This window comes from Chlorocebus sabaeus, chromosome 3 (assembly GCF_047675955.1).
Source record: "Chlorocebus sabaeus isolate Y175 chromosome 3, mChlSab1.0.hap1, whole genome shotgun sequence".
NCBI classification, from domain to species: domain Eukaryota; kingdom Metazoa; phylum Chordata; class Mammalia; order Primates; family Cercopithecidae; genus Chlorocebus; species Chlorocebus sabaeus.
Window position 1 is genome coordinate 15,070,952 of NC_132906.1, and position 19,080 is coordinate 15,090,031.

General features: G+C 38.9%; 1 protein-coding gene across 4 annotated transcripts in view; it reads right to left on the minus strand.

Moving 5' to 3' along the window:
* Positions 1-18,807, minus strand: part of SPART (spartin) — a 36,807-nt gene extending 18,000 nt beyond the window's left edge. Inside the window, exons 1-5 of one of the 4 annotated variants that reach the window (XM_037986811.2) lie at positions 18,630-18,807; positions 8,031-8,102; positions 6,662-7,473; positions 3,057-3,254; positions 1,040-1,195 (exon numbers count right to left, since the gene is read on the minus strand). In XM_037986811.2, coding sequence (XP_037842739.1) covers positions 1,040-1,195; positions 3,057-3,254; positions 6,662-7,471 — 1,164 coding nt within the window. In that variant the 5' untranslated portion in view covers positions 7,472-7,473; positions 8,031-8,102; positions 18,630-18,807. Of the gene's footprint in view, positions 1-1,039; positions 1,196-3,056; positions 3,255-6,661; positions 7,474-8,030; positions 8,103-18,264; positions 18,410-18,629 lie in introns of those variants that run through there. The other 3 variants (XM_007960138.3, XM_007960139.3, XM_007960137.3) reach the window with 3 other exon arrangements.
* Between the last annotated feature and the right edge of the window lie 273 nt (positions 18,808-19,080).

A 19,080-nucleotide genomic window follows, 5' to 3' on the forward strand; every position in this document is an offset into this window, starting at 1 on the left:
TGCCTGTAATATGACACTCAAGACAATGCTGTTTTATTCATATACTTGCTTATATTACCACTTCTGCTTAGAATCCCCTTAAATTTGCTATTCATACGACCAACCCTTCTTTATCCTTCAAGACTCATCTTAGTCATAATGTCCTGTAGGAGGGGGCTCCTCACTGCTTCCCATACCATTCATCCACCCACACTTATCTGTTAGGCTAGGCTGCATCTTCTGTCTAATAGCCACTTTGGATAGAAATGATCTCTTTGCTAATCTGTCCTTTCCATTAGACAGTAAATTCATTGAGACAAGAAATTTAAACCTTTTCCACTATGTATGCCTAACATTCTAGCACTCAATAAATATTTCCTGAACTCTAATCCAAATTTACCAGTTAAAATATATTACATACTCAGAGCCTATGAAATGAAAGAAGAAACCACTCAATATGTTTTTAAAAATCAAATCTCTGTCCTGTTGCCCATCCATAAAAAAACAGGAAATAAAAATGGCAGAGTGTAAGAAAAAAATAGACAGAAGCATATGTAGCCCCCAAGCTCTTGGTGAATATAGGAAGGCAGAGAATAACACAAAACAAATAAGAAAGTATGTGCATCATTAATGCATTCATAAAAATATTTTGGTCAGGTGTGGTGGCTCATGTCTGTAATGTTGGCTACTTGAGGCGGCTGAGGTGGAAGGATCACATGAGTCCGGGAGGTCAAGGCTGCAGTGAGCCATGTTTGCACCACTGCACTCCAGCCTGGGTGACAAAGCAGGATCTTGTCTCAAAAAAAATAAAATCTCTCAAACAGTTGGGAAAAAAAATCTATCCCCTAAACACAGAGTATCTTTTAAAATAGTTTAAGTAACATATACTTTAAAAGGGAAATGTTACAACTGATTCTAATTGTTTTTGCTGGTGATCACTTTGCTGACTATGCACAAGTTGCTTTGCTTTAGTATATGGGACTATGATCATAAAAATATAAGAAACTGGAGAAAAGTACCATTAGAAGACAACACACACACTTATTATTCTTTTATTTACCCTTTTTCCACGTTTTCCTTTATGACGTACATCCTTATTGCCTTGGTCCAACTGTTTCACATCAGTGCCCGAGGCTTCTTTTAGTTGGTCAGAGGAGGGTCTAGTTCTTCCAGGGATTTGGAATTCATTTTCTTCTTCTGCTCTGTTCCAGTTGGCCTAGAGAATAAAGGTTTAAGCCTAGCCCTAATCAGAATTTTTCTTAGATGACTTTCTGCCAGCTATATTACACCATGCTCAAGTGACATACTTGTTTGAATGTCAGTTTGGCAGTCTATAAGTAACAACTGCTTTTGCTTTTTTCTCTATGCTTCTCTTTTTTCTTATCACCAAACCCCAAATCTCTGAGATCTTTGGTTCATAGCATATGCTTAAGCAAGTTTCAAAAGACAAAGTATAAAAGACAACTTAATAGCAGTTGTTGGCATAAGTTATCTTTGAATCAGATGCAGCTACATTTAAATTTAATGAATAAATTTTAGGTAACATATACAATATACAAGACAAAATGAATTTAAAGGCAATTAACAAAACTCAAGTCCACTTCATTATGCATTATTGGAAGGTTTATTTTTTAATTTTCTGCACAGTATACGCTTTGCTAAATGAATGCTTAAGAGTAAAAACCAGTCAAAATTATAGCTAGTAACTAGCTTATGTTTACAGCTGAAGTTCTGGGACAGTAAAGCAAGCTAAAAATAACATACAACCAAAAAATAAAATTGAAGAGATAAACATACAATCTAAAACTCTGCTTAGTTTTTTTCCTAAAGTCCACTAATACAGGTCCAGTTAACGTAGGGGTGAAGGGAGAAATAATTCCACATTAGGTCTGTGAATACTTAAGAGCATCATTTCACTCAGTCAGTAAACAGTGAAGTGAAGATGAACTGCTTCGTTTGATCATACTCCTGCCTTTGTGAATTCCTCCTCACAAGTACAATGAGGCTACACACTTCTGTATGCTGATCATGTATTTTGTTAAATAATTGCTGTTATGCTAAAGTATTAATTTGCTGACCACCAGGGTAGGTCATTCTCAGGTCAACAGGGGCTGATTTAATATTTTCACACACACACACACACACACACACACACACCCCTTTGTGGTCTCCTGTTCTCACAATTTGCCGATCCCACCACTTAACACAGTAACTGGTTAAATAATGAATTCCAAATATCTGCTGACTGAAGGAGAGAATAAAAGATTATACTATCATAATGCCCACCTCAGTCCACACCAGATGACTGTCAATATTCATAATCAAAAATACTTTTTCCCTCTTGCTACAACAATATATAAAGAAAGTCTCTCCATAATACTCTATTCAAGTCCCCTGTTACTCTATTTCCACAGGTACACATGTGGGCAGAGGAAACATGCCAAATAAGGAACGTTCCAGGATGATCATATTTTAAATCGTATTTTCTTTTTTTTTTTATTTGGCCTTCATTTACCACAAGAACAAAGAAAATTATCTCAACCAAAGCCTACTTCTTCCTTAGAATGCCAACCATACCCCTTAAAATGTCCAACATAACCTATCTACTAAAGCCAAAATTATCTTCATGTCACCATTTAGACCCATTAGTACACTTTTCCAGCTGAGCAGTAAAACAGTGGTGAAAACAATAGCTAACAATCACAGAGCATTACTACTTGTTCTGATACAAGTGCTTAATGTATTAATTTTTAATTTTCACCACAGCCCAATGAGGTGGACACTGTTATTATCCCCATTTTATAAGTAAATTAAAGTATAGAGAAGATTAGTAACAGCTGAGCTAAACGGCTATTAAGTGGAAGAGCTTGAATTCATATACAGGCAATTCGACTCTAGAGCTCACAATCTTAACCACTATTACAGCAAATTCCAAGCATGTAGCTGTGAACACACAAATGATAAACTGTTAGTCTCCTAACCTTGATCACAGTAGAGGTTATAACAATTTCTCTAAAAGCTGAAGAGCTTACGTTACAGTAGATTTTTTTCACCCTAAAGATAATCACACAAGTTACCTGGAGCCGAAGGTCAGACATTTGCCTTAATAGATCCTCAAAGAGCTCTCTATCATCCTCTGGTAACTCAGAGGACAGGACGACCCCCACAAAGCATCCTGCTGCTTGCAGCATTGTATCAGGAAACATGTAGGCTCCTGCAGTACATTTCAGAACTGGAGATCTATCAGGAACTAGAGGATACAACCAGTCACAAACCTGAAAGGATTCATTAGAAGAAAAAATATATATACATATAAATGAATGAAACTAGATTTTCACTTACGTTTTAATAAAATTGTTATACTAGAAAACAAACACTTCAAAGTTGGAAACATATTTTAAAAGGCTTTATAGAACCACCAACATCAACAAATCCCCAAGAAAATTAATCCTTTGCTAGTCTGATCTTCCTGCAATAAGGACTGTGCTAAATATGCCAAGGCTCCACTAATCATACAATCTTAAAGCTCATGGCCTTAACTAGCCCAGTGTTAACCAATAATGACTCTAACTTTAAATAAATAATAATCAAAGTAAATTAAGGTTTTCTTCGTTATTGAAATAGATATTTCTTTTGTGGTACATAAACTATTTTCAGGTATTATTTACTTGAAATACTTACTGAAATAATAGTATTTACTGATTTAATGCTCCTAACAATCCTATGAAATCAGTTACTACTATTGTCATTTTATGTACAAGAAAATTGAGGCACAGAGAGGTCAATTAAGTTGCTCAGAACCAACAACTGAAAAGTGGAGCTTGGATTTTAACACATGTAGTCTGGACCAGAGAAGCTGAACAATTATTTTAATCAGAAACCCAGCACTCACAGGCTGGGCACAGTGGCTCACACCTATAATCCCAACACGCTGTGAGGCCAATGGGGAGCGGGGGGCATCATTTGAGGTCAGGAGTTCAAGACCAGCCTGGCCAATATGGTGAAACCCGTCTCTACTAAAAATACAAAAATTAGCTGGGTGTGCTAGTGCATGCCTGTAATCCTAGCTCCAGCTCCTTAGGAGGCTGAAGCAGGAGAATCACCTGAACCCGGGAGGTGGAAGTTGCAGTGAGCCAAGATTGTGCCATTGCACTCCAGCCTGGGCAACAGAGCAAACCTCTGACTCAAATTAAAAATAAATAAATAAGAAACTCAGCACTCACAACGTGGAATAATTTTTTGTACTAAACCCAAGAGAACCTGACATAGCAGAATAGATTAAGTTAATGTTTATGGATTGTCTATCTATTATGAAATAAAAAGCCAAATAACAAAAGCTCTCCTGCAGTGTCATCTGGGAAGGTCAGCTTGCCAGCACACACACAGCCTTAAGCTCACATCCTGGCTGCCTAATTTATTTCTAATGCAAAACATTATTTGAGTAACCAAAATACAACTGTGCTCAACATCAAAACAGTCTTACCCACAAACTTTTAACATTTGAGTAGTTATATATTTTAATACGTATGAGAAAAAATACACATTTCCCTTAATTTCAGTTATTATTAAGATATAACTGACAAGTGGGACAATTTAGTAAAAATATAAAGCAAGTAATAGTAGTGGTATGGAGTTGACAATAAAGATTGTAAAAGTTATTCTAAAATAAAACTTAGGAAAGGTTTTTTTTTTTTTTTTTTTTTTTTTACTATTCCATGGTTTCTTCCAGATTAACTATATCCTGGTCACCTTAATTGAACTGGAATATCACCAAATTGTCTTTAACATACCAACACTTTATAGACCTTTCTTAGGACAGGATATTACAGATGAGTGAGTTCATCCACCATAGGCTGATTTTTCCCAGTTTCATTTTCAGAGGGCAATTTCATGTCCAATTTCTGTAACTATAGATTTCACAAGTTTAAAAAGTATGTGGTATTAAAACTAAAACCAAAAGAAAAATCTTTTTTTGAAGTTCTAGAATTCTGTCTACCTAAAACCAAAAAATCTTAATTTCCTATTTAGACCAATAGTGATTTTAACAGTGATTTTTAAGTATAGGAAACATCTAACTTCTATTTAGTTGGTTTATTATTGTATTTTTTTTGATAAAAACATTCAGAAAACACATATGTTAACTCTTTTAAGGACACTCTGCTACAAACAGCTGAATACAAGCAAATGAGAACCTGTTAAAGAGACTCAAATTAAATTTTGGGAGCAATTTTACTTTTCATTTAGGACAAAAAAATACACGTACGAGAAAGATTAAAAACAAAATTAAAAGCACTAAGGACAAATCTGTATTAAAGTACAAGTCATTTCAATGGATGAGTGAATGTAACCATGGTACAGTATTTCTGCCATTCACTACCCCATCTCCAGTTGCTAAGGACCCAAAGATTTTTAAATTCCATTGTTACAGTGCAACACTATTAGTAGAAATTGTTACAGCTTTTATCATCCCCCACCACAAACCCCAACCAATAAGCCTACTCTTTTTAACCTTAAGGCTCCTTCCCTAAAATAATCTACAGGAGTCACAATATTCTTCCTGCCCAGTATCAAATATTTCCTTTCAATAATGCCCTCAAAGTATCTCCCTCACACATCCCTAGTAAGCCTCAAATTGTCTTTAAACAACTTTCAAGTTGACTCCATATAAAAACTACATAAGAATCAACAGAAGAGTATACCAAAAGAGAAAATGATTAGAGATAGCCTATGCTAATACTAAACCACATTATTTGGACTGTGGACAAAACACTTGCTTTGCTTAAAAAGTGATCTTTCTTCAATGCAAACTCCTTTGTTATACTCAACGTATACTGAGTCCTCATTTTAAGAACTCATCTTCCTATACCTACATCCAATCTTTTAAAACGAGATTGTCACTGGACCACTATCTTCAGAATACCTCACTAAATCCACAGCAATGCCCTGACATCAATCTTTATGTAGCACTCTTTACTCTTGGACCAAGTGCATTCTGGTAAATTTCTCTGCTTGGACTGTTGGAATTACATCTTAAATAATCACCACAGACTCTACTTCTAAACCAGGGTCTCTCAACCTTGGCATAGTTGAGATTTGGGGTAGGATAATTTTTTTTGTTCATGAGGGCTGTCCTGTGTAAATGTGTGGCAGCATCCCTGGCCTCTACCCACTATGCTAGTAGCAATCAACCTCCAGTATGACAACCAAAAATGCCCCCAGACATTGTCAAATTTTCTCTGGGGAGGCAGAATTACTCCTGGTTGAGAACAACGGTTCTGGACCACGTGCCGGGTCTTGCCCAGTTCAGACCCTCGGCTGAGTCTTCACAACATTTGTGAATATTTACAGCTATACATCCACAGGAATTATATAAATCCCTTTTGAAATTAAACTTACTAGGTTTCTTCTTCAGATAAAGAATTAAAAGTTTAAGGATGACCACTCTTCTCAAGTTTTATCATCACAAACTTAATACCAAAATAAAACTATTAATATATCTTTAAAAAAAAAAAGACTATAAAACACAAACATTTTTAAGGCTCATAATTTCATGGAATATATTTAAAAACAAAGAATTTGTTGTTATCTTTTTGCACTTATACTGGACACATAAACATTAACAAATAAAAATGATGAAGTCTACATGTTTTTCAAATTATGCTTTCATTTTCCTTTGGCTTACCTGAAGAAACCCGGGAGGACGGTTTAGAACCGTATCAAGAGAATTATCCAAAAACCTCACAATTCGAAGGTACCCAGGATACGAAGGTGCACTAACCTCCCCTGCAGGATTTACAAAAAAAATCTGTACTCCATTTGGTATCAAAATCAATTCATCTGCATCTAGCCCTAAAGTCTCAAGAGGCGGCGGCTGAGAATGATTCCTATAAAACTCTTCTCCAACTGATGAAAACTCCCCAGAATCTGTTCCATAGGATACAGTGTAGTGACCTTCAGCAGCCTGAGGAGTATAAGCAGGAGGAGCTTCTGCTGGACAACTTTGGGATGGTAAAGAGAGAGAAGCAGGCGCAGCAACTGCCCCTGCACTTGGAGTTGAGGTGTTTCCATCTACTTCAGCATGCTGAGGAGCTGAACTAAAAGACTGAGGCTCTGGTAATTTTTCACACATGTCTTTAGGTGGAAATTCTGGATATAACTTGGGCACCTCCTGAAGATCATTCTGTAGAGAAGTGGCAAGACCCTTCTCTAGAATTTCCAGCCTGGTGCGTACATTCTGTAGTGTTTCTTTCATTTTCTGTTGCATTTGTCTAGCAGATTCCCACCCAGGGCCTGTGTGTTCAGACTCTGTTGATGAAATGCTGATCCCTCTGAGCAGGTGTCCTATTCCTTGCTTATAGTAGTTCTTTGCTTCTTCCTTCTGACCTAATTCATCTGTATTCAGACCTTTGTTAACAAACAAAAAGGCCTTCTTATATGCTTCTCTGATGATCTTAATTTCAGCAGGTTCTCCATTTTGTGGCTCTTGCTCCATTTCTGCAAAATTGGAAACATATTATCTTGCTTAGCTATTGTTTACTTATTATCTATATCTCCTACCTGAATATATTTTAAGAGGACAAGTGCCTCGCTTATCTCTGTTTTGTTCACTATTATACTATCCTTTAAGCCTACTATCAGGTCTGTCATAAAGAAAGCACTTAATATGTATTTGATGAATGGATAATGAAAACTCTTGGTCCAAAATGCCTTAATTTTAAAACATAAGAGAATAAATCAGAATGCATCTATTACATAATTTTCTTGTTCCAGTTTCTTATAATAGTTTCCTATCATACATATGATATATATGATATATCATCATACTGGACACATAAACATTAACAAAATGATGTAGTTTACACGTTTCAAATTATGCTTTCATTTTTCTTTGAAAAATGAATACATTTTTGTATTATGGTTGAAACAAGAATCTCATTCTAAAATTCATTACGATATAAATCCAGATTATATCCAGCCAATAAAAAATGAATTGAATCATACACTGGTGAAAATAGAAATGAGAAAAAAAAATTTGAAAGAAAGTCTGTTACCTGATTTCCACTTAAAGGTGGCAGGTTACCCCACACAGCCCTGTTGCTTCCCCAAATCCCACTAAGATGACTCTAGAAAGATTATGAAAAAGGAATAACCATTTTTTTTTCTTAGTGAGAAAAATACATGAATAGGTACTTCACAGAAGAAAATCTTTAAAAAGCATCTGAAAAGGTATTCAACATACTATTCCCTCAGACAAGTGAAACTAAAATCGAGTGACACCAACTAGACATTTAACAGATGGCTAAAATTTAGACTGATTAGTGCTAAGTGAAGACAAGTGTAACTCTTCTACCTTGATGGTGAAAGCTGAAAAATGATACACCATTTTGGAAAGCTGGTAGTTTCTACTAAAGCTAAACATCACCCACTCAATGACCCAACAATTCCACTTGCAGGTATATAACCAAGAGAAATGGATGCATGTGCATGCCAAAGACATGTATGGCAATATTCACAGAAACTATATTCACAAAAGGCAAATCCTTAAAACAACCCAAATGTTTACTCATTCATACAATGCAATAATACACAGAAAAAAATTTTAAACCTGATTGCCTGCAACATCAATGAATTTCACCAATTCTTTGAGTAAAAGCCAAATACAGAAGACTTCATATTGAGACCATATACTGTGATTCTATATGAATTAAAGAATGGGAAAAACTTGTCTATGATATGAAATAAATCAAAATAGTGCTTATAGGTAGAGGCTAATGACTTCGCAGGTACAGGAGGGAATCTCATGGCCTTTGGAAATGTTCTCTGTTGATCTGAGTGATGACTACAAGGGTGTACAGTGGTCCCCCCTTATTTACAGTTTCACTTTCTGTGGTTTCGGTTACCTGCAGTCAATCATTGTCTAAAAATATTAAGTGGAAAATAACAGAGATAAATAATTAATAAATTTTAAATTGCACATTCTCAGTATCATGATTAAATCTCTTGTTGTCTCTCTCTGTGCTCCCTGAGGCATGAATCATCTCTTTGTCCAGGGCATCCATGCTGTCTATGCTCCCCTCCCATGATCACTTAGTAGGTGATATGGTTTGGCGATGCCCCAACCCAGATCTCATCTTGAATTGTAATCTCCATAATCCCCAGGTGTCAAGAGAGGGACCCAGTGGGAGATGATTGGATCATGGGGGCAGCTTGCCCCATGCTGGTCTCATGATTGTGAGTTCGCACCATATCTGATGGTTTTATAAGGCAGTTTTTCCAGCTTCTGCTAGCTCTCTCTTTCCTGCCGTCGTGTGAAAAAAGTCTTTGCTTCCCCTTCGCCTTCTGCCATGATTGTAAGTTTCCTGAGGCCTCCCCAGCCACGCAGAACTGTGAGTCAGTTAAACCTCTTTTTTTTATAAAGTACCCAGTCTTGGGCAGTTCTTTACAGCAGTGTGAAAACGGTCTAACACAGTAGCCATCTTGGTTATCAGATCAACCGTTCCAATACTGTGGTGGTTGGATTCAAGTAATTCTTTTTACTTAGTAATGTCCCCAAAGTGCAACAGTAGTGATGCTGGCAATTCGGATATACTGAAGAGAAGCTGTGAAGTGCTTCCTTCAAGTGAAAAGGTTAGTTTTCAACTTAACAAGGAAAAAAATCATATGCTGAGGTTGCTAAGATCTACCATTAAGAACATATTTTCTATTCCTGAAATTGTGAAGGAGTAAAAAGAAATTATGCTAGTTTTGCTGTTGTCCCTCAAACTGCAAAACTTACGGTCAAAGCATGTGATAAGTGTATTAGTTAAGATGGAAATGGCTTAGATATGAACAGAAACATGTTCCAATTGAAAGCAATGGGGTTCCACAGTATCCATGGTTTCAGGCATCCACTAGGGGTCTTGCAACTTATCTCCCTTGGATAAGGGGTGGGGGGGATATACATAAAAACTACTAAACTATAAATTTAAGATCAGGGCACTAGATGCATTTTATGTGATTCCTTAACAAAACAGATAAACAATAAAGCCATAACTCGCAAGGACAAATAGGGACGATGAAGAGTCAACAGTACTTGGTGTCAAAAAAGGAGGCGGACAAGTGAAAACTCCCAAAACACACTTGAGAAAACAGATGCCTTAAACTGTCAGTGGGAAAATCAGAGATGGAGTTGCACTTACATCACATCAAAAACCTCCAAAAGCATAAGAATTGATGGAATTCAATCTTCCAGTGGAAAGGAAGTAGAGGTACAGCTGAAAAAAGAGGACTGGTTGAAAGCCTGTTTACAAATTAGCACCCTCAGATCTTTCCTACACCAAGCACTCAGGACACTGTTTCTGTACAGCCCTGAAAGACTGAGTGCTTTGATCTAGAAGACTGTAAAATAAAGTGTGGATAAGAAACTATCAGGCATGATTAAGGGTAAAAACCAAAAGCAGGCGGATTAAATGAAATGTTACACATTGATTACTGAGACCCACAGCCTTCCTCCCCGCAACTTGGTAATTAGGAGTTCCGGCTTCCAGGTACCCCTCAAGAAAGGAGATTGGAAGTTACCTTCTTGAGGAATCTGATCACCACCAAGAAGAAAGACACAAAGAATAGTGATAGTGAGAGTTCCCTAAGGAAAACTGTCCAAGCAATTCACCGTTCAGAAGCCATAGTTGATAGGTTCTACCCACAGAATCTCAGATCAGCTTTCTAGCGCTTCATTCACTCACACGCACACACTCACACAGACACACACACAGCCCAGGATCACAAAACATGAGGCAAACATCCAGTATAAAAGATAAAAATAACAGCAATGTAAATTTGGTTGAAATGGACAATGTGCAAGAAAAGGAAAACTTACAAAAAAACCCCTATCATTTATATCAACATAAAGAAAAAGAAAATATCACATCCATAAAATAAAAAGTGGGATGCATGCACACTGAAAAAAGGATATTCAAGGGACAAAATGAACTCTGGGAAATTAAATATTTAAAAAGCAGAAAGGAAAAACTCAAGAAGGATGAGATCATACAATTATAGAAAATGCCCAGAAAGCAGAGCAAAAAGACAGAGATGAAAAATAGGCAAGAATAAATAAGAAAATTAGGACCCAGTCTACAAAGCATGTCATTTGAATAATAAAACTTCTAGAAATACGGGAGGCTGAGGCGGGCGGATCACCTGAGGTCAGTAGCTGGAGACCAGCCTGACCAATATGGTGAAACCCCGTCTCAAATACAAAAGCATTAGCCGGGCATCATGGCCTGCACCTATAGTCCCAGCTACTCAGGAGGCTGAGACAGAAGAATTGCTTGAACCCAGGAGGTGGAGGTTGCAGTGAGCCGAGATCGCACCACTGCACTCCAGCCTGTTGGACAGAGCGTGACTCCATCAAAAACAAAAAACAAAAAACAAGAAAAAACAAACAAAAAAAACTCCTAGAAATAGAGAATAGAGAAAAAAATAAGGGATGAAAGAATTAAACAAATAATTCATAGAATTTCCTAGAATTGGAAACATGAATTTCCTGATTTAAAACGACCAAAAGGTTGGGGGCAGTGGCTGACACCTATAATCCCAGCACTTTAGGAGGCTGAGACAGGCGGATTGCTTGAGTCCAGGAGTTTGAGATCAGCCTGGGCAACATAGTGAGACCATCTCTACAAAGAAAACATTAAAAAATTAGCCAGATGTGCTGGTGTGTGCCTGTAGTCCCAGCTACTCAGGAATTGAGGCAGGAGGATCACTTGAGCGCAGGAATTCAAGGCTGCAGTGAGCTATGATCACACCACTGCACTCCAACCTGGGTTGAAAGAGCAAGACCTCGTCCCTAACAAACAAAAGTAAATAAAAAAACCAATGGTCAAAAAATAAGGAAAAAAAGGGGACACCGAGGTAGGCGAATCACAAGGTCAGGAGATCGAGACCATCCTGGCTAACAAGGTGAAACCTTGTTTCTACTAAAAAAAAAAAAAAAATTAGCCAGACGTGGTGGTGGGGGTCTGCAGTCCCAGCTACTTGGGAGGCTGAGACAGGAGAATTGCTTGAACCCGGGAGGTGGAGCTTGCAGTGCGCAGAGATCATGCCACTGCACTCCAGCCTGGGCAACAGAGCAAGACTCTGTCTCAAAATAAATAAATAAATAAATAAATAAGAAAAAAATATTTAACACCAACAAACATACCATGACATTTTAGAACACTAGGCTCAAAAGGATCATCTTTAAAACGCTTATACAAAAAAAAAAAACAAAACAAAACAAAAAAAAGAGAGACATAAAAGTGCTAAGGAACTTAGGAACTTCTTAAAGGCAACAAAACAGAAGAAGGAAATTATATATTTAATTCATAATTCTGAGTAAAAATAGCTTCTAAACCCAGCCAAGTGACTGCTCAGTTATTACATCCTCTGTTTGCTGGTATGTTTTATGAAAGGAATCCCAAGACTGATGATGAGCTTCCAAGCTAACAATCAGGCAAACATTCCAGGGTGGAGTAGGAGACAACAGAAAAGAATGTTTTAAGAAAGTAAAACTGATAGAATACTTAATGTGATCGCAAGCTCTGAAAAAAGATCTACACAACCGTGAGAGTATTCAGGGTTTCATTAGTACTAATTAAAAACTGAGGATTAACTCTAGGGAAAACGATGTTGAGCAAGAAATAAAAAGTAATCATAATGTACTAAATGTTTCAGTTTTCATTGGTGTCATAATATATACAATGAATCTCAATATAAACAAAATTATGGTACAATCATATTGAAAAGATGGGAAGATGGATGGATAAAAAGTTTACGTGCATGTGACAAAGGATGAAAGACATAAAACTTCATCTTTCTCACTGAGAAGTTAATGGACAATGCCTAAAACTGAAAAAGTACCAATACATTCGCACTGTTTAGAGTACAAAAAGACCAAAAGAATTGGGTGAGAAAAACGATACAAGCTGACTTTGGGAGGAAGGGGTAAGATTTTTCTTAAATCTATGTGTATGACAGAAAATTTAATTACTATTACATTAAAAAAAGTAAATGGAAGCTTTAGAGTAACTATATCGAACAGAACTGTAATGCAAGCCACATATGTAATTTTTAATTTTCTAATAACCACATTAAAAAGGTAAAAAACAGGTGAAATTTATTTCAATGATAGTATCTTATTTATCCAAATATATCAAAAACATTATTTCAATATGTAGTTAATATAAAAACTTTCAGTTAAATATTTTAGTTTTCTTTTTTTGGTATGGAGTCTTCAAAACTCAATATGTGTTTTACACTGAAAAGATATTTCAATTCCAACTAACCCCATTGCAAGTGCTCAATATCCACATGTACCTAATGACTACTGTTATTAGATGTAGCAATTAATTTCCTGTGATCTCATGAAAACTTATGATAGAAGAATTTCAGTGATATGAAACTATTTTAGCAGCAATCTACACTATAAAGCATCACAGAAGATCACAGAAAGCATTCATTAAAATTGGTCTAGCTTCCGATTAATAATATAACTATACTTTTTAACCTGAAAAGCCACTAGTCGGCCTTATCATGCAACAACTTCATGGTAGTCAACAGAATATATTCAGTAATGAATTTAGAAAATACCATATACAATTGACCATATACAGATCCAGCTATTTGCTCTACCCCACAACCCCTATCAAAATTAACGATCTCTTCTCCTGGAATTCTATCCTGTTGTGTCGTAAGATTGCCACACCTTTCCAAAGAAACCACAGGCATTTTGTACTTTATCTTCCTCAGGATACAAGGAGGCCCAGAGTAAAACAGCAGAAAGACAGCAGAGGTTAAACAGGCTTCTGTGAGTTGATAGGGAACTTCAACAGCATCATTAAGTTTGTCCAAGTGACTTGAACAGGGTCTTGAACAACACTGTGACTTGGCACCCACTTTTGTGCTACATACAATAGGACACCACTATCCCCATGCATCATTTAGAGTACTTAACATATGCTGGACAGTATGCTAGGTGTTTATCTCAATTCTTACAAACAATTCTTGAAGCAATATTACTATTAGTACTTCTTTCCAGAGAAGAAAATTGAAGTTTGAAAGCATTAATTGCCTTAGATCACCTGTTTTCCGAAAGACCCTGGAATTAAGAATTACTTTTACATTTTTTAAAGGTTATGAAAACAAAGAAGAATGTGCAACAGAGCTCATATATGGCCCCAAAAGCCTAAAATATTTACTATCTGGCACTTCACAAAAAAAGTTTACTGACCCTGCACTAGTTGACAGAATTAAATAGTCTGATTCCTAAACAAATCCTCTAAATCAGGGTTTCTCAATCTTGGCATGGTTGACATTTTGGGTTGGATAATTCTTCGTTAGCAGCATCCCGATCTCTGTCCACTGGATGCCCATAGCAGCAGCCCTCCCCCACCCCAGTTGTGACAACCCAAAATGCCTCCAGACATTGCCAAACGTACCTTGGGCAGCAAAATCGTCGCCCGCTGAAATTATCACTCTAAATGGTCTTCAAACTGGGGACAAATAAAGTCTTCCATGGGGCATACACCAACAACATGTGTAATTTTAAGTAAAAGGCTTCCAGATCCTTTACTCCCATGAGTACTCCTCACTAAACCGAACTGCCTGAGAATATGCCCACTGTTCAGTTATTATGCTAGTTTTAATCCTTTCACAATCTTCCACTTTACGAAACAAAGGCATACTTCTCACCCACTCCTATTCTTACTATGCTACACTGCCTCAGGATGGAAAAGCCTCCCTACCAATAAGCAATAAGTCAAAGGGTTCGAAGACCCTCCTTTAATTTAGGCACAACTCCCACTATCCATTCCATTAAGAAACAGATTTCCAGTAAACTTCTACTTTTAATAATTATTCTTCATTAAAATCCATCAGGTGTTTATGCTATTCTGATCAACTATTTATAATAACTCAACCCAAAAGAAAAATTACAACTTACAGAATTAGTTATAGGACATTTTTAAACTTAGTTTCAATTTATATAAACATTGTTATTAAAGACATGTATCACAGAGATTAATAAAAAGCTTTCAAGCATAAAAATACATTATCTTAAGATAATATTCTGTGGGGTACGGGTGATAAAAAAGTAAAATTTTTTCAAAAGGGAAGTGTGTAAAATATAATGTATTTTAAAAATTGATAGTGATGGATATAAAACTACAAAGATACGATACTCCACTGAATACAGTTAAAAGACTGATGTACCAACATATTAAAATGTTAATATCAATCCCATGTGGGAAATTGCATCCTTTTCAACTAACGGATGATGTAAAATGCTCTAAGTTAACCAAAAGTGTGCAAGAGGGACAGTTTTACAAAAATTATTTCGGGGTTCACAAGCAAATTAAAAGTACTGCTTTAAAAATCACTCACTACTATTATATATGGCAAAGATATAATGGACATGGTCTGTCTCCGGCCTTTAGAAGCACCAAAATTTGCTATCTTTTGTTAGGCTCTCTAAATGTGTCCGGCACTTTTCTAAGGTTATCCAATTCTCACTCTTGGAGGTTGATACCTGATTTTTTAAATGTTTTACAAATATAGAGCAGCTTGCCCAAGAACAGGGTTAGTAAATGATAGATTCAAATCAGTTCATGGATCAGAAGACTATCTGTCAAGAAAATTAAATGAGCTCTCGCCTGTAATCCCAGCTACTGCACAGGCTGAGGCTGGAGAACAGCTTGGGCCCAGAAGTTCAAGGCTGCAGTGAGTTATGACCGCACCACAGCACTCCAGCGAGCCTGGGTGACAGAGCAAGACCTTGTCTCTTTAAAAAAAGAAAAGAAAATGAAAGAAAAATGAAAATGAAAATTAGACGAAATGTGTTTGATTCCAAATCTAAAAGTCCTACTATGTTTACAAGTCAGCAGAGTGAGGGAAGGGTGAAGAAAACCCAGTGTCCCACGGTAGAAAGTCATGTGGTTTAAATCTTCAGTAGGTAGCATTTGAAAGCAGAAGCGAGGCATAATGAAGGCATTTAGCTAGAAGCAATATTTACCTTGGGTATACCTTTATTTCTTTTTTTTTTTTTTTTTGAGACGGAGTCTGGCTCTGTCGCCCAGGGTGGAGTGCAGTGGCCGGATCTCAGCTCACTGCAAGCTCTGCCTCCCGGGTTTACGCCATTCTCCTGCCTCAGCCTCCTGAGTAACTGGGACTACAGGCGCCCGCCACCTCGCCCGGCTAATTTTTTGTATTTTTAGTAGAGACGGGTTTCACCGCTTTAGCCAGGATGGTCTCGATCTCCTGACCTCGTGATCCGCCCGCCTCGGCCTCCCAAAGTGCTGGGATTACAGGCGTGAGCCACCACGCCTGGCCTACCTTTATTTCTAAGCTTATTTCACATACAGTATGACGAAAGATTTCCTAAACAATGTGTCAATGGAGAGAACAAGATGGCTACTGAGAAAGAGAAGTGTGTCTGTGTGTAGGGTGGAGTGGGAGGGCTAATCCCACAGGGTTGCTTAATAACCTTCCTTGCTGCATCTGCATCTTAAAGAGAAAAAAAGGTTACACAGAGAGAAGAGCCTGGATATCCAGAGGTTATATAAGTCTAAAGGTCAATTTCAGTCTAATCTCTGGGGAATCTCAACACAGAAAGAAAAAGGTTTAAATTAAAATATCACATTTTTATTTTGGGACTGGGATTTACTATATCCTCAGCAGTCTCAGAAAATACATTTTACAGAAATAAGGATTGTAGGATGGTGACTTTTAAAAAAGCCTATTCCATTCCTAAGCACAATTACGTGTCAATCAAGTGTCCTGAAAAGATAAAAACCATTATCACATGATTTCACATTCTTCAATTTTCAAAGTTAAGAAGAGAAAGTCTTTGAAACGATAATCTGATGTATTAAACAGTACCTACACCAGTGTAATAGTCTTCAATAACAAACCAAAATGTGTTCCTAGATACCAGTAATTCACCTAAATTCTAATTTGTTAACGTTCTAATAAAACACATTTATTTCAACATTACTATATGTATATGTGTATATGTCTTAAAAAATACCCAAGAGCAAAGGTAAAAGTCTGAATTAAAATACCTATTTAGTTCGATTCCATAAACATTGAAAGTAGTAACTCTCTCACTTCACTCTCAACAGTCAACATTACAAGCAGTCTTTAATTATACCGCATTTATCTCCCCGGAGCTAGCAGAAGTTGATCGAATGCCTACTTGGTCCTTTACCAAAAAAGCGGAGGGGGCTTTGTCTAATACCTGTATGCACCTCCCTCCGTAGCATCATTCTAGCTTGTTAGGGAAACTACAGACAACGACGGTTCAGAGAGTGCCACAGGTGAAGCCCACCCGAAACCACATTACAGAAAGGCTTCCTGTTTCAAGCAGGTCCAATAAAGCCACGAAATGAAGGCTACGATGATAAAGAACTGAGAATCAGAAAATATTTCCATATGGGTGCGGTCTTCTATTACTTTTTCCCCCACTTTCGGAAATGTCAAAGAAAAATTGCTACATTCTTAAACATGAGGCCATCATTTCAAAGGCAGTAACAACCTGGAACGCAAATTCGTTAAATTAGAATACAGTAAGGCCAACCTCGAGGATCCTCGGTGGACTACTAGTGCACTTCTTTACAACTAGAAAGTGGAAAACTGGGTCAGCCCCACAGTCACGCAATAATGCCGCGTCACGAAACTGCGCGTTCCAAGAGAAACTTTTCTCATGCCCAGAATTAAGCCGCAGGGATCCTCCGCGCAGCTCAATCTCTAGGACGCATGAAGGAATGTATTGTAAAGAGTAAAATAACGCGCAATCTATCCCAATACAACTGCAGTTGTTCGTGGGCCTTCTTGCAGAGAAAGGCTGCCGAACCTTGACGGGGCCGTGGGCGCTGCGGGAGGGCAAAAGACCACAGAGATCCGCGAAGCCAAAGCAAACAACGACGTTGGGGCCGCGAGAATGATCAATAGCGATGCTCCGAAAAGACCCCGCGACGGGAAGCGAGCGGGAAGGAGTCACTCCAATCTAACAGTCCACGGGTTAGAGGCAAAAGGTTCCCTAAATACCACGTTCCGGGGAAGGGCCTGAGAACAACTTCTCAAACTATTCTCTCTCGAAATCGCTCCCTTCCTCGAAAGTTCCATCTCTGAGACTCGGAGGAGGCCCCGAACCCCTCCGCCCTAGTCCCGTGACCGTCGCCCGCTCAGCCTCCCAGCCGAGTCCGCCGGGCCTGGGGCGCCCACCCCGCCCACCCAGGGGACCGCGCAGGGGTGAACTCCCCCGCGCCCCACCTGCGCCTTCCAGACCTCGGGCGCCCCGGCGTCGCCTCGAGATCTCCCCGCGCGGCCGCCGCGGCACTGGCCAGCTCCCGCTCCCTCACACGGGTCGCCGCTGCGCTCGCCGGGGACCGGTCCCCAGGTTCCCAAGGCCTCGCGCGCGCGCTCGCCGTGGCAACTAAGACGTTCCCAGACGCGCGCTCTCGAACGCTCCGCGTCACGAGACCGCGCCGCCCCGCCCCGCCCGTCGGCCTCGCTCCCGCCACCGGGCCCGCAGCACGCCGCCGCCGCCGCAGCCTAGGTCACGTGAGTGCCCACGCGCGCGTCTTGTCAGCGGATTCGTCGCCGGCCTGCTCAGACTAGGTTCTGCCCACTCTGACCTCTAAATGGTACGTGGGAGGACGTCCGTCCCCTTCGAACCCAAGAGTCACCGTAACACTGTAGAAGGGGAGAAAAGGAGCGAGGGCGGCAGGCGACAGAGAACCTCGCGAGTCAGCGGTTTCGCGCAGACCCCCCCAGGCACAGTCCCCTGCGGCCACGTCGGCTGCTCCGCGCCTGCGCAATCTCCTTCTCCCCCGCAAAACTGAGGCCTCCGGAGGCACTAGAAGAGAGTGTGGGCAGTGAGCGCTTGTAGCCGCTAGAGGGAGCGCTGAGCACAGTGCGCGAGAGACAACAAAGACTGATTGTCCCCTCAATGCCTCTGCAGCCTCAGCTTTGTGACTTCTGTATCCAGAGCACAGTTAGTTTCCAAAAGCCCGCCTGCACCACGTGTTTTAAGTCTGGGTGTGTGTGTAAAGTCTATATCACTATCATAAAACTGTTAGTTCCTGA